Below are 15,318 nucleotides of genomic sequence, written 5' to 3' on the forward strand. Positions count from 1 at the left end.
CTACTGAGAAAGACGGGAAGTTCCAGTAATGCTTCTCATTATAGAAAACTACTTAATCTCTTACAGGCTCCTTTCCCTTCTTATAAAACCAGGGCACAATACAATTATAAAATAGCTAAGCGATTTCTAAGCCCTTTGCATCTCTGAAAGCACATAATTCAAAGCTACTAAAAATAAATACTTTTAAAATTGAGATTTATATGTGTGTGTACACGCACACATACAGCACACACTGTGGAAGGGGAGGGAATATAGTGTTTTATACCGGGACTTTGCAATACATCATTATTGAGACGATTTTGTTCCTGGAAAAATAAAAAGTTTCAGGGTGGCATCCCCCCAGCAGGGGGAGTTCGGAGAAGCCAGGTTCCCGGAACAGTTCCAGCTACTCCCAATCAGCCTCCAGGCGCTTCAGGCCGGACACACAGCGCAGTGTTTGGGGGAAGCACATTCCCGCTCAACTGGGGACCCAGCGGAATTTGTATCCCCCGCTGGCGGTCCGAATCGTGAAGGCGTTGCCCTGGGGGAAAGCGAGGGTGCGGATGGTGCTGTGGCTGCGGATGGGGGTGCTGAAGGAGCCGTCCTCTTCTAACTCACTGTGGCTCAGGTTTAGCGCGCTGCGGCTGCAGTCCGTGCTCAGCCCCCGGAAGGTGCCGTGCAGGTTCCCCGTCATGTCAGCCCTGCTCGCGGGCTCTGGCTGTAGCCGGAGCCGCTTGGGGTCGCGGCTCCGCAGCGCTTCATCGCAGCGTTCGGAAATCTCCCTCAGGATGGCGTCCACTTCCGCGCAATCCTGCCCCGCAGCACTGAACAACTCCTCCAGGCTCCTCTTGGCTGTCGCCTTGAGCAGCAGGGGTTCGGCTGTGGACCCGCAATCCCGGGACTGCGTGATCATCAGCTTCTACAAGAGATGGGGGAGGAGCGCCAAGCTGGGGCAAGCTGGGCAAGCTGGACTCGCCTGGTGCCGGGAGCGCAAAGCAGACTGGGGGCCTTTCGAACTCGGCGGGCCCAGACGCGAGCGGCAAGTTAGTTGTTCAGCATGCTCCCAGCAGCCTCCGCCTGTCTCCCAACTCCCTCTGGGTACCAATTCTGGGGACAGGGTGAGAGATGCACCGGAACATTTCCGACGTCCTGGGGTGTCCCACACTGCCGCACCCCACTTACATCCAGCACCGAGGCCAGGTGCCGGGTCCGGCTGGCAAGTTCCTTTAGCTGCACGTTCCGCTCTTTGAGCGAGGCGATCTCCTCCTGTTTCTGGGTCAGTGTCACGTGCAGCTGCAGGAGGAAACCCACACATTAAGAGGTAGGCCACTGTGGTCGGTCTCATCTATACACTCTGCGGGAGTTATACCGGGATTCTAACCTCTAATCTGGAACTGAGGGCCCAAGGGCATTTACACTGATGAAACTAATAATCTTGCTTTACTTTTGTTTGTTTGTTTTACAAAGCACTTGGACAAAACGTATCTCAGTCTTCAATGTAGTTGTGGTAGAGTATAGAGTACGAACTTGAGCCACAAGCAGATCCGGGTTCCACCTCTGAAAGTTCAATCTTCCTATACCTCAGTTTCCTAATCTGTGAAATGGGACTAGTAAATTTATCTTGTTCAGTGATTGTAAGTATTAAATGAGAAGAAAAAGTAAATGGATAAGCACAATACCAGGCATATGAGAATCCTTCAGTAAACATTGGCATCCCTATTAAAAATCTGGTCGGGCAGGATTATTCCCACACACTGAGGATGGAAACTGAAGGGAGCCCCTGGAGCAATAGAAGCTCGCTGGAGCACTCGCCCCGCCCATCCACTAGTTTTGACTTACAAAGGGACACTTGCCTGCTCCTGCAACCCCCGCTTCCGCCCGGAGCTCCAAGCCCAGTCCCCACCCCAGGATGCCTGGAAGCCAGCCCAGTGTCCCTACTTGGTTATTCTCAACGAGCGCGTCCCCCAGTGCCCTCTGGTTCTGGTCGGCCACTTCCTTCCAGTACTGCTCCGGCCGGGGCACGTCTGGAGGGGGCAGCGGCGGTGGCTGCAGTGCCCTTGGGTCCAGCGGCGGAGAGAGACAGGGCCCAAATGGCAATACGTCGCCAGGAGAGAAGGGAAAGTCTCCGCCGGTCAGAGGAGGCGACATCAAAGAGGATGAGTCTGAGGAAGAGTGGGAGCTAGATTTGCAGCCTCAGACACGTGCCCAGCTAGCTACAGGGACAAAACTCCACGACGGATGTCGGGTATATGTGAAGACCTTGTTAAGTAAAGCACCCCCTCAGTCTGCAATCCCTACGATTCCCAGGCCCTTTCTGATATCTTCTTCATACACAGCAGGCGCTCAATATATGCCTATTGAGCTGATCTGAATTGAACTGCCACTGTGGCCAAGACAAACCCGTCTGAAGTCACGCAGGTACGCTGTTCTATACACTCCTGTCACCCAACCTCTCCCTGACCACATCACAGCGTAGGGCTCCCTCTCCTACAGCTCCAACCGACAAACTGAGAAAGCGCTATAGATGCAGCGATTTATCTTCTCCGTGAGGAGGGGTGGAGTCTCATAGACACGCAGGAGCCTGACCCACTGATGAGTTACTGACGCTGACAGGTGCTGGGTTTACCACCTTCGTCACCACGAAATCTGAACTAGTGTGGTTTGCGGAGTGGGAGAACACCTCTGCCTCCTTTATTTAACTGCAAGGAGACTGCACTTGCCTGAAATGAGATCATCCACTGTGTCTCTGAAATCCTGCAGATCAAAGTCCGCTGCAGTTTGGAGGGGATGGTTCTGGGGGGAAAAAAACCCAGAGGTGTAAACTAGTTAATGTCTAGTCCAGCAGGTCTGAAACTCTTTCCAGACCGATTGGCGTCCTCCCGGGCCTGGCAGCAGGTCTGCACGCACTCTGGTTCACAGCCAAGCCTGAAAATCAAAGCCCGATGTCAGTCGTGGAACCCAGCAGGCTCACACTGCTTTGGCGGGGACCAACTCCAGAGGGCCCTGAAGGACGCCTGAAGGACTGTGCGGGGCTGTGTTTGAGGTGTGGGTCCTTCCGCGTGCAGCGTCTTGGCCGCCGGGCCTGGCCTCCTGCCGCCCGCGGCCCCTGCGCCCCCACACTGGGCCGCCACCAGACAAGCTGCTGCCTCCGTGAGGTCCGCTGAGTTCTTCCGCTCCCTCTGCACCTCAGTTCAACTTAGATCCGACCCGCCAGCGAACTACCGCCCTAAGATAAGGGAGCGGGTGTGCGTACACTCCGTCTTTCCTCCCAAGACCCTACAGCATGGAGGGTCTTGCAAAGAAATGACTTGAGGCTATATATCCAAGGTTCCGTCACAGCTAAACCACTTTCTCCCCACCAAGGAAGGGAAAGGTAGGCTATGATGAGGGGGCAGGGATGCTATGGAAAATGTTTCCGTTCAGCGTGCAGCACGTGTGGCCCCTATTGTTCTTCGGTTCATCAGTGAGCCAGCAGCTTACTCCCCCTCCCCCCTCCCCCCAGGCACAGTGTGATGCACCCCCAACATCCTGAACCGGACACTGTCCTGGTTCTGTAATGTGCCTGTATGGGTGAGGCAGGAGACAGAAGGCTGGCAGTCCCTGAACATCCTTATTCCCTTAATTCGTGGACATTTAGAGTTGACACAAGTCTTTCACACAGAGTCCCTATGTTAATTTTCACACCAGTGTAGGCAGTAGGAAGCAGGCAGCGCCCAGGAAGTGACCCCCTCCCCCTCCTGATAAAGAATCTCTAGAGAAACTCAATTGCCCCAAGTCAGCCAACTCTGAAATGCAACTGGGGCCAATGATGGTAACTATTTCAATCTTCTTTCCTCTATACCTCAGTGCCTCTAGCTTTTATCTTTTTAAGGCAAGTCTGGCTTCCAATGAAGACAGCACTGGAGAAGAGGAAAGAAGTTTCTCAAGGCGCATGGTGTGAAGTAAAGTATCTAATGTGCCCATCAGAAATATCTACTCTACTGATTTCACTATTATTGATTGATTCCTTTGTGTTAGTCATACTCCTCTCCCCAAAGCTCTTCTTTACTATTCAAATATTGCTAAGAAGAGGAACCTAGTCTGGCCCTAACCTCAAAGAAAGCACAAGCATCAGCTTTCCTCAAGCAGGAAAACTTCAATCCATGAGGCCTCTAGCACCAGCTGGGAACTGAGGCTGTATCGGGCAAAGGAGCTTAGCAAGGGCTCAGACAAATCCTGAAACACAAGTTCTGTTCTGGTTGAAGGAGCTGGCTCAAATGAAACCAGACTCATTTTCAAAGGGCGGAAAGGTCCTCCTTTTAGAAGAGATTCAGCCAAAGCCCTTACCACGAGGAGACTTGAGGCCAACTCAGAAAATGGAGCCCCGGGACGGCTTCCTCCAATGCTATCCCGGCCCTTGGCTCATTCTGGGCATGAAATACTTCTAGAGAGCTTCCTCTCTCTGTTCACCTTACCCAGCAGGAAGGAGGCTAGGAAATTTGACCTGAGTGTGCACCAGCCCTGGTCTTTCCAGGGGATCTTCCTCTAAGGGGATCTTTTTCTTTCTGTACCAGCTCTGACTTCCTGAGGAAAAGTTCTGGGCCTCTTGGGCCATCTGGTATGAGCTCTGTGCTTGAAACTTTGAATCCTACCTTCCTAATTAGACACAAATCTGGCATTTCCCCAAGTTACAATGGCAGGGGAAAAAGGGGGGGCTAATACAGAATATGATGTAAAATTTAAGTTGTGAATCCTTAAGCAAAAATTCAATAAGAGCCTGCTTGGTTTTCATTACTTGCAAAGTAAGCATGTTGGGCTAAGGGAGTCATTGGGCCTCTGGGTCAGTTGAAAGATGCTCAAAGTGTTGTCTTTCCTTATTTGATCATCCAGATGTAATAAGAAAAGTAAAATGGCATCTACAGGGCAATGCCCACTCTCACCACTTGCCTTAACAATCTCTGCTCTCAGCAGCCACCTACCCTGAGTCCGTCTGGGCTCTAACCCATTTCTAAAGGCACTTAGAGGAAGCCTGGAAAGCTGTGTTCCACCACTAACCTCAGTTCTGGGAGGTGGTCACATCTTTTGGAGACTACAGAGCTGGGCATTTCCCCAGGGACCCCAGTGCCAAGGACCTGCTGCCAGGAAGCTGGAACTGGCACTCTTCCTGTAGGCTGCATGTAGGCAAGAACTCCTGTCCACCGGGGCACTTCACATCCCATTGGTGACCCAGGCAGGCTTCTGGCTTCCCAGACACCAGTGCTGGGAGGCTCCACCGTCTACCTTGGGAGTGTCAGCCCTGGCAAGTGGTAGAAATGGGATGGGAGTAAGAATATAGGGTTTTGAGGAAAGTAAAAAAGTCAAAATACCTCTTTGCCCCATGAGGGTAAGTGACATGAGCCTTTGCAGGGAGAGAAAATGCCTTTTTTTAAAGTGCCCAATTGCTGAAGGCCCATCTCGGCAGAGAGAACGTTTTCTGTCGATTTCTTCCAGAGATCTTTGTCCTTGGTCCCTTTTCCCCTAAATGTAAACTCTTTTCGTCTTTTCCAGTCTTGATCGAGGAGTTATCCTCCAATCTTCACACTCCTTAGATACCCAGGGAACGAAAATTGTTAGTGAATAGCCAGGAAGGGAATGTTGAGGGCACTGACAGGACAGGTACTAGGTGCCCAGCTCTCAAATTTGCTCCCACCTACTCGCCTGGTTCCTCAGTGCACAATCTCCATATTGCTTTCTCACAGCTCCAGGGGAAAGGTGGGAAGGAGAACGGGAGACCCCTTTCCAGGAGGGTAGTCCTCCAAGTGAGCCCCTCTTTCCCCGGTTGGTCAGAGAGCAGCTCTGAGACTGCGGCCGTCGCCACGGACTAGGAGGGAGGAAGTTCCGGTCCTCCGGACTGAGATTCCAGCACTCCGTCTGCCCCACTAGCCAAATGTGCCTGCGCTCCCCGCTTGAGATGAGCCTTTGCGGAAAATGAACCCTTGACTCCCAAGTCTGAATCTGGGTCACTAGGCTTCGAGAGTGAGGGGAGATACCTGCAGTGTGGCCAAGTCACCACTAGGCGGCGCGTCGGACCCGAGTAGCGAGGAGCAGTCGGCGAGGTCCTGCAGGTCTATGGTGGTGAGCGCTGAGCGGGTAGAACCGGAGACACGCGCGGCGGACCCTTAACCTCTCGGCCAGGTCTTGCCCCTGGCATCCCCGTCAGGACATCCGAGCCCCGGAAAGGAAAGCTCTTTCGAGCAGCGCGTGCCCCACCCACCCAGTTCGGGGGACCCGAGGGGTCGCGTGGGAGCCACAAAGGCTCACCTGGCAGCGCAGAGGGCTCCGCGTCCCGCCGATCTTCGTAGACCGACACTGGACTGCCGCCGCTGCAACCAGGAAAGAACTTCCGCGGAGGGGCGAACTAGCCAGACACAGAAACGGTGAGCATGGATCAGCCCTGGGGACCCGAAGCGTACGGACCCTGCCCGGCACCGGCCCGCAGCCCCACCTTCTTGTCCTGCTTCCCGGGCTTGCTGAAAGGCCGGCCCCGCAGCTCCAGCATCCTGTTGGGGCAGATGCTGTCGAAGGCTCGGCGTCCGGCCGCGGCTCCCCGACACGACTGCATCCTGCCTCACCGGCCACTTAGGCCCAGGAGCCAGGTGTCGGTTATTCGGAGGAGGCTACAGGGCTGGGTTGGCGACCCACACTCAGCGCTCCGCCTGGCGCCAGCAGGGGAAGGCGCGTGGCCGGGAGGAGGCACGGGGTGGCTGTAGAGGTGCGGAGGGAGGGCCGAGGGGAGAGGGAAGACTGCCGAGCGGGAGGGGCGGCTCGCGCCTGAGCGCCAGAGGTGGCGCCTTCAGCCCGTGACAATCTGCGCGCGGGCGGAGGCGTTAAACCTAACCTGGCAACGCGGCTTCCCCTGGGAGCTGCGAGCGCGCTGCCCCGGCCCGCGAGCGCCCTTTTGGTGAGCGTTGGCGCCGCCGCCTCCCGGCGGTGCCAGACGCCGGGAGGGAATGAGGGCGGAGGAACCCCACTGGTCCGTAACACTGGGCACCGCCTTCCCGATTTTAGACTGCAGAGATGGAAAAGTTAACGATTCTTATTTCATTTCCTTCCCACCCCAGCTGTTAAGACACGAAATAAACGCAGAGTGACAGTCGCTAAAGCCAGACCGCCCCGTTGGATTTGGTGGGGGTGTAGAATTAAGCCAGAACTGCCCCCACATTACAAAAGACCCTTTCCCTAAGGCTGGGGGCGCACTTCTGGTCTTGATTCACCGACTTGCCCTTGGTTTCACTAGGCCTGATACCCTGTTCGCCTAGCCCCACACTTTCCGGGGCAGCGACGTCTGGGTATAGGCTTTAAAAGGTCAATTAAGGAAAAGAGACATCCACAAATTCTCCACCCTGAACGGCCCCAAATCCCCTGAAACCTAGTCTTTTTCTCCGCAAAGGGCTTTTCTGCACACAACAGCATTTGAACTTCTGTCCAGCTGGACTTGCTTACGGGTAGTCGTGGCTGCCCTTCCCAAGCCCCAAGCCTCTCCCAGGAAAGGGCATCTCTAAATTCCTGGGTAAGGAGATCTCTGTCTGGACCACTCTTATATCTATCCAACTGAGCAATCCAATCCAGTTTGTTCATATCTGTTTTTTTCTTTTCAAATTTTTATTTAAATTTTATTTGACATACAGGGCAATATTGGTTTCAGGAGTAGAATTTAGTGATTCATCGCTTACATGAAACACTCAGTGCTCATCGTAGCAAATGCCCTCCTTAATACCCATCGCCCATCTAGCCCATCTACCACCTACCTCCTTCTATCAACCCTCAGTTTGTTCTCTATCTTTAAGAGTCTCTTACGGTTTTGCTTCCCTCTTTTCCTCCTCTCCCATATGTTCATCTGGTTTGTTTCTTAAATTCCACATGAGTGAAATAATATGGTATTTGTCTTTCTCTGACTACCTATCTTATTTAGCATAATACACTCAGTTCCATTCACCTCACTGTAAAAGGCAAAATTCCATTCTTTCTTGATGGCTGAATAATATTCCAATATGCACACATACCCCACATCTTCTTTATCCACTCATCAGTCGAGCGACATTTGGGCTCTTCCATAGTTTGGCTACTGTTGATAATGGTTCTATAAACATCTTGTTGCATGCACACCTTCAAATCTGTATTTTTGTATCTTTTGGGTACCTACTAGTGCAGTTGCAGAATCATAGGGTAGTTCTATTTTTTTTTCTTTTTTTTTTCTTTTTTTTTTTTCTTTTTTTTTTTTTGTGAGCGAGTCAGAGACAGCACAAGCAGGGGAGGATCAGAGAGAGAGGGAGACACAGAATCTGCAGCAGGCTCCAGGCTCCAAGCTAGCCGTCAGCACAGAGCCGGATGCGGGGCTCGAACCCAAGAACCGAACCAAACCAAACCGTGAGATCATGACCTGAGCTGAAGTCAGACTCTTCACCCACTGAGCCACCCAGGGGCCCCAGGGTAGTTCTATGTTTAACTTCTTTAGGAACCTCCATACTGTTCTGGAAAGTGGCTGCAACAGTTTGCATTCCCATCAACAGTGCAAGAGGGTTCCCCCTTCTCCATATCCTGGTTAACACCTGTTATTTCTTGTGTTTTTAATTTTAGCCAATCATCTCATCATGATTTTGATTTGTATTTCCCTGACGAGTGATGTTGAGCGTCTCTTCATGTATCTATTAGCCATCTGATGTCTTGTTTGGAAAAGTGTCGATTTGTGTCTTCTACCCATTTCTTAACTGGATTATTTGGGTCTTTTTTGTTTTGTTTTTATTTTAGAGAGCAAGAGGCTGAGCCAGGGAGAGGCTTAGAGAAAGAAAGAGACTGTCAAGCAGATTCCATGCTAAGTGTGGAGCCTGAGGGAGGGCTCCATCCCATGACCCTGAAATCGTGACCAGAGCCAAAATCAAGAGTTGGACCCTCAACAGAATGAGCCACACAGGTGCCCCTGGATTATTTGTTTGTTGGGTGCTGAGTTTGTTAAGTTCTTTATAGATTTTAGATACTAACCCTTTATCCAACATGTCATTTGCAAGTATCTTCTCCCAGCTGGTAGGCTGCCTTTTAGTTTTGTTGTTTTCTTCATTGTGCAAGTTTTTTTTTTAACTTGATGAAGTCCCAATAGTTCATTTTTGCTTTTGTTTTTCCCTTGCCTCATGGGAAATATCGAGTAAGAAATTGCTCCTGCTGAGGTCAAAGAGGTTGCTGCTTGTGTTCTTCTCTAGGATTTTGATGGTTTCCTGTCTCACATTTAGATTTTTCATCCATGTTGAATTTATTTTTGAGTATGGTGTAAGACAGTTGTCCAGTTTCATTTTTCTGCATGTTGCCATCTAGTTTTCCCAACACCATTTGTTGAGGAGACTGTCTTTTTTCCATTGGATATTCTTTCCTACTTTGTCAAAGATTAGTTGACCATATCTTGTTTGTGTCTTATACGGAGTAATAGTAGGGAAAATCCTCTTGTAAGGTGGCATGATCCTTTTTATTTGCACCTATTATCTGGGTTAATAAAGACACCCCTAATAGTGATGGAAATAATTCTACAATAGTAGAACTAGAATAGAGACTTTGTGACCTATCTATAGACATGGGGACCTGGTTGAGGTGAGCTTAGGCAGCTATAGTTGGAGTGATAGCACTGATGGAGAGGACCTCTGGCTTTAGAGTCAGAATGCGTGAGGGTGGGAACCAGGCTCCACCAGATCAGCGAACCCCAGATCTTTAGGAAAAGCACCTGGTGGGACATGCAACTAGTGACCTTAGGCTTATGAATTTGAGACTCATGTTGGGTGTGGAGATTCCTTTAAAAAAAAAAAAGGATCTTTTTTGTTAAAGGAAAAGCTTAACAGTGACTTCAATAGAGGTACTATGGAGATGAAATCATTTATGTAATGCAACTGGTGCTTGAAAGTTAATGTTGTTGATGTTGTTTTAAGGAAGCTTTTCAGCAACACCTCCAGCCTCCCACAACCTATTCTTGGCTCTTCTTCTGGTGCCTGAGTAGCCCAGACACTAGCCGGTCCATCCTCCATCACTATCCAACTTCCCAATCTGTGAGAGGAATAGGTGAGCTCTTAAGTTTCCGGGAGATCTTTACTCATGGAGACCAATCCCAGATTTTACAGAATAGACTCATCTTTCATCAGTGAGTTCCATAGCGTAGTAGAAAAATAGAACCATTGTACACAAAAATGTGGCAAAAAGAGTTGGATAGCATGAATCTATGACTCCTAATCTGGATGATTCTGGAACCAACTCACCCATATCAATGTTGGCTGAGTGATGGAGTAAATTCTAGTGAAAACAACTCCTCTCCAAAGTCACTAGAAGAGCTAGTGGCCCTACCTCCACCCTCAGCAGCCCAGTTGAGGGCTCTGGATATCTTTGGAGTTGGGTCAGATGTATAATTTCCCCCCTCCTCCATTTCCCATCACAGACCAGCTTTTCCTCAAACAGCTTGGGGATCATCACTTCCCTATTACTGAGCCGAAAATGAGAAAGTTCCTGGGGGCAGACAAGGGGTCCTTAGAGCTCAGTGGAAGTGCTCCTAGAGGATAGGGAGGGTGCTTGTGAAGGAAGTACAAGGAAGATTCTCCAAATCTGCTTTGAGCATGTTTGCTTTTCATTTATGCAAATTTTTCATACATTTAAATTGATCCTAAGTATAGTAGAACATGACTGAGTTTATTCCCCCAAAAGTTAAGGTTTTTTAATCATACAGAAAATTTGAAAAAAACATTGCAGTATGTTCACCTCCAGTATTAAAATTTCCCCATATTTGCCTTCTATTTCTTCAAGTTTTTTTTCTCTGTGTTAACCCCTCCCCATCTTTGTACCTGCTGCCACCGGTCTTCATTTCTTGAAGATTTACTGTATGCCAGGACCCATGCAGGGGAATTTGTATGGAACATCTCGTTAAACCCATACCACAATCCTACCGAATAGGTTATTGTTTTTCCTAATTCTACAGATGAGACTTGGACACAGAGATGAGATTTGCTCAAGGTCACCCAGCAAATTGACCTCAGAGCCCACTTTTTAAATCACTATTTTATACTACCTTAGGATCTCATTTGTTATTAAGATTGTTCCAAGCTCAGAGAGGTTAAGACATTTGCTGGAGTTGACAGAACTGAGACTCCAGGCCTCAGATTCAGGGAGAATGAAGATGATAAGACAGCTGTGGAGGTAACTCCAGCAAGCCTCAGGCTCGTTTCTGACTCAGTTTCCCCACTTGTAAAATAATGCCTGACAGGGACTGTGCTGGCTCTCCAGCTATGTTCACTGTAGTTTTTCTTTCTTTCTTTTTAGAGAGAGAGGTAGAGCAAGAGAGAACCTTAAGCAGGCTCCATGCCCAGTGCAGAGCCCAACTCAGTGCTTGAGCCCACCACCCGGAGATGATGACCTGAGCTGAAAATCAAGAGTCAGGGGCTTAACCAACTGAGCCACCTAGGGGCCCCCATATAGTTTGTATTGAATGGAAGACACGGAGTAGATAACTTGTCTCACTCCTACATCAGGAAGAGGGTGTTTTCTTTTGTTTCATTTTTGAGTATTTCCACAAACTTGTAAGTGGGGCAAGTTGAGCAGTGTGGCTAAGGATGGGACTCTGGAGTCCAATCACCTGCCTTCAAATCCTGGTTCCTCTACTATTCCTTTTCCTCTGTGGGCTAGTGTCCTCTGGAAAACGGGATAATAAACTCTGCCTCATAGAATTGGAGGATTAAAATAACAAATGAATACAGTGCTTGGTACACTTAAACACTCAATGATAGCCATGATTACTATACCATTGTTATCCTGGGCTCACACGCAGCAGGTGTAAGACATATGTGAACTGTTGAAGCAAGTGAGTGCAGGATAAATGGGCACTATTTATAGTGGCCACAATTGCCTGCAACGCCTTCATTTCCAACATCTGTTAGTTGTCAGGGTAGCTCTTGCTTTGCCCTAGTTCGTGGGCATGTATAGTCTCCAAATCTTCTGAGCTGGGCATCCTCTGCACCCCAGCCCCTCCAGACAGCATGGGCAGCTGGGAGTACTATTCAAGTTCACATCCCACCTTCCCTTTGGACTTCTGGGAATGAGCAGTCCTCAGCCTCATAAGAGAGTCACAGGACACAGGCCTACAAGTGACCCTTTCAGACCTGGTCCCACATAGGTATGCTAACTACAGAGTGGACTGAAGGGAGGCAGGACCCCTCCATTGCTACTGATGGTCCCCATTCCCCAGCGCTCTTCACCTTCCCTCCCAGGAGATAACATGGGGGAATTGTAGCATTCAGACAAACCAAAATAGATAGTATGTTTATTGGGGGAAAACTCGGGTGTCTCCTGTGCTCTTAGGAAAATAAATAAACAAGGAGATGCTGCTATAGTACACTATTTACAACCTGCAGGATGACCTTGTGATCAAGTGGGAGCCATGAACCCCTCTGTGGGCCAGAAGTGCACTCCTTCAAAACAGTGGGAGAGGTCCAGCATCTGGGTTAGGATGAAAAAGGAAACCAAATGTCTATTTCATTTCAATTTCGGGGACAAGCTGCACCTCTCACATATCTGGAAGGGCAGCATGTGAGTCAGGGAGGTTTCGTTTATGGCCACCAGTAGCTGCAGCTTGCTCAGGCAGTCCTGCAGTGCGGCCTCGGGGTGCCCGCCTAGGCGCAAGTCCACCGGGCGCGGGAGCTGGAGCATACGGTCGGCCAGCGCCAGGCAACAGATGGCAAGCAGGGAGGGAGTATAGCCGGTGAAGGCATAGTCGGCCAGGCTCAGTTCCGCCACGCCGCGGGCCAAGGCTTGCGCCTCCAGGGCTTCGGAGACCTCAGCCTGCCCGGCCTCCACGCGCGCGTGCGTGAAATGCTCCAGGAAGAAGCTGATAGTTGGTGCGCCGAGGCTGAAGTGCAGTTTGTGCAGCACGATGCACTCGAGGTTGCAGAGTTGCTGCCGGGAGAAGGCACCACAACACAGGGCCAGGAGCTGCTTCACGCGCGGCGGGTGCACCTCCACCTGTTAACCAGGGGCGTTCAGACCCCGCGGCACAGCATCCAGGGCCCGACGCCCAACCGGGTCTGAAACCCCAGACTCCCTCCGTCCCCCATCCCTTCCAGCGAGATAGCTGGGCGGTCCCCTCTCCGTTAATGCCACTTTAATCACCTGGGCTATAGGTCCATCGCCCTTTCTCTAACTGGACAGTAAGTGGTCCAGCAAAAAAAAGAAAAAAAAAAGTCTAATATAAAGATCCCCCCCCCCCATCGGAGACTAAAATAGCAGGGCCACAAAGAGCTGTTGGGACTTACTTTTGGGACTGACTTCAGCCTATTTCTTTGGGGGCCGGGTGAAAGGACTGTTAGTTGGGGGTGGGGGGAAATTGTGAAGTGAAAGATGTGGGTTGCATACCTTTGGAAATTAATTCAGAGAACCCAGCACCAACTCGTATGCACTTGGAAAGCCGCGTGGTGACCCGAGAGTGCCCAAGAGTTTGGCAGTCCCATAAGACCCTGTGTGCAAGTACCTGTTTGCAAGCGATGAGCAGGGACGTGACCCCCAGCAGCTGGAAGCAGTCTGCAGCCACAGGCGTGGTGGTAAGAAAGCGGTCCAGAGTGTTCACCGCCAGGCACAGCGATTCGAAGGAGAGATGGAATTGACGGTGTACGGGGATCAGCCAGCTAAGCAGCTTACAGCGGGATTCCGCCGTTACCTGCCAGGAGGGAGGTAGGAGGGAGACCGGTTGAGCCTAGCGCAAAGAGGGTCTGCGGCAGGGACCAGCCAAGAAAACCCAGGGGGCTTCCCTGGATGAAGGCACAAAGGAAAAACGTAAATACGCTGGAAACTGGGAAACACCCGGGCCGCGCTGCAGCGCACAGAGGAAGGAGCCGGAATGCTCGGATTTGTACCTGGCCCTGTGGCTGCATGTGTATACACATTACGTTGTGTAATCCTCTCAGCAATTCAGTGAGGGGAAGGGGCCCCGACTTTGTAGATGAAGAAACAAGCTCAGAATTGTTAAACAGCTTGCCCGGGGTCGGGAGGAGTCCTTACTCGAGCCCAGATACTGTCTTGACTCCTCTGCATTCTACCGTGTCCCCGCTAACCAGTATGGAAACTTCGGACAAGTCACTTAAGCTGTCTAGGCCCCACTCTTCTCCATTTGTAAAATGAGGACGGTGGCCCGGCCCTCCAAAGCCCCTTCCCGCCAGGGACTGAGCCTCCGTGAGCGCGGGCGGGGGCGCTGCGGAGGGCAGAGAGCAGAGAAAAGAACAGGAGAGGCGGTGGGGGGCTCGCTCTACCAGTGCCTCACTTGTGGCTGCCGCGCCAGCGACTCCCTCGGGTGGAAGTGGCTCTCCCGCGACTTGCGGAAGACGTAGCAGCTCTGACCGTAGTCACGGAAGGTCTGTAGATCTAGCTGCACCAACTGCTGGGCAGGAGCAGGTAGGGAGCTGCAGCCTAGCGCCGTGGAAGCCGCGGGGCTGTCTGCACCATCGGATCCGGAGCTGGGGGATTCGAACAGGTCGCAAACACCGGAGTCTCCGGGGAGTGGGCACGGGTTCAGTGGCTGCAGCGGCTGCTTCCTCCGTAGACGTGGGCGCCTGTTCTTCTTCACCGGGGCGCGGAGGTTCTGGTCATCCCGCCTCCTAGCCCGGGCGGCGGGGCTCACGAGACTCGTGGGGCAGGGGGTCACCATTCTGCAGCCTGGTGGCTGCTCTGTGATTCCCACCGGCGGCGAACCGAAGGCGCTCACGAAAGTACGAAATCGTCTGGCCAAATCGGCGGCGAGGCCCTAAGTATTCGGCGGGCGCCTGCCCCCTACCACACCCCCGGCTTCTCACTGGTTGATTACTGAGCGGCACAAGGCCGAGTTTTCCCGGCTAAAGAACCGCTTCAGAAGGAGCTGCTGGCAGCGGCTGGCTAGCGCAGCCCGCAAGGGAGAGGAGGAGCTACTTGGGTTGGAGCGCACCCGCCGAGAGTTGCTAGCTCCCCGCGCGTCCTGCGTTACCCAGGTAACCGAGCACGGTTAGAGGCGTGAGCTGCGCGCGCCTCCAGGGGTAGGTAGGGGCGGGGCGGAGGCCTGGCGGAGTGAAGACCGAATCCCGCCGCGGGTGGGTCTGCTCAATTGCTCCCGGGAAAAAGATTCTCTCCGCGGCGGTCGCGTAGTCCTGGTCCAGATAACCTCGTACGTGCTAGCACTTTCTACGCCGCCTCTAATCCAGGTCGGCAATTTTGTAAAAGTTAGCTTCCGAACTCCAAAACGAAGGCTCCAACTGGAATTCTTTCAGCACAGGAATTTTATTCAGTAACCCACACAAACAATAATTCTAATTCGACTGCGTTTGTAATTTTATTTATTTATTT

The 15,318-nt window shown here is 51.4% G+C and overlaps 2 protein-coding genes and 1 long non-coding RNA gene across 6 annotated transcripts in view; 1 reads left to right on the forward strand and 2 right to left on the reverse strand.

The window, feature by feature from the left end:
* Positions 1–71: 71 nt before the first annotated feature.
* MCIDAS (multiciliate differentiation and DNA synthesis associated cell cycle protein) lies at positions 72–6,779 on the reverse strand. Its single transcript, XM_029942247.1, has 7 exons — positions 6,443–6,779; positions 6,259–6,355; positions 5,988–6,079; positions 2,700–2,772; positions 1,918–2,141; positions 1,162–1,272; positions 72–898 (listed from the first exon to the last, which is right to left on the reverse strand). Exons 1-7 carry the CDS (start codon positions 6,557–6,559, stop codon positions 458–460), a joined length of 1,155 nt encoding a protein of 384 aa, XP_029798107.1. The 5' UTR covers positions 6,560–6,779; the 3' UTR covers positions 72–457.
* LOC115294388 overlaps positions 6,269–15,318 on the forward strand; it is a 35,870-nt gene continuing 26,820 nt past the window's right edge. For all 4 annotated transcript variants that reach the window (XR_003909853.1, XR_003909854.1, XR_003909852.1 and 1 more), the window contains exon 1: positions 6,269–6,374. This is a non-coding gene — a long non-coding RNA (uncharacterized LOC115294388). The remainder of the gene's footprint in view (positions 6,375–15,318) is intronic.
* Positions 12,261–14,932, reverse strand: CCNO (cyclin O). The gene is made up of 3 exons (XM_029942244.1): positions 14,267–14,932; positions 13,481–13,666; positions 12,261–12,975 (listed from the first exon to the last, which is right to left on the reverse strand). The coding sequence occupies exons 1-3, from the start codon at positions 14,648–14,650 to the stop codon at positions 12,490–12,492; spliced, it is 1,056 nt and encodes a 351-aa protein (XP_029798104.1). The 5' UTR covers positions 14,651–14,932; the 3' UTR covers positions 12,261–12,489.

This window comes from Suricata suricatta, chromosome 6 (genome assembly GCF_006229205.1).
Source record: "Suricata suricatta isolate VVHF042 chromosome 6, meerkat_22Aug2017_6uvM2_HiC, whole genome shotgun sequence".
In the NCBI taxonomy this organism is placed as follows: domain Eukaryota; kingdom Metazoa; phylum Chordata; class Mammalia; order Carnivora; family Herpestidae; genus Suricata; species Suricata suricatta.

Excerpts from the sequence above, each read along its gene's own strand:
- MCIDAS (XM_029942247.1), bottom strand. The coding sequence starts at position 6,559 with ATGCAGTCGTGTCGGGGAGCCGCGGCCGGACGCCGAGCCTTCGACAGC. Across the intron at positions 6,080-6,258 it reads GGAGCCCTCTGCGCTGCCAG|CGCTCACCACCATAGACCTG; the intron begins GTGAGCCTTTGT and ends CTACCCGCTCAG. Across the intron at positions 899-1,161 it reads ACCTGGCCTCGGTGCTGGAT|AAGCTGATGATCACGCAGTC; the intron begins GTAAGTGGGGTG and ends CATCTCTTGTAG.
- CCNO (XM_029942244.1), bottom strand. The coding sequence starts at position 14,650 with ATGGTGACCCCCTGCCCCACGAGTCTCGTGAGCCCCGCCGCCCGGGCT. Across the intron at positions 13,667-14,266 it reads CGCTGGCGCGGCAGCCACAA|GTAACGGCGGAATCCCGCTG; the intron begins GTGAGGCACTGG and ends CCCTCCTGGCAG. Across the intron at positions 12,976-13,480 it reads TGCTCATCGCTTGCAAACAG|GTGGAGGTGCACCCGCCGCG; the intron begins GTACTTGCACAC and ends CCTGGTTAACAG.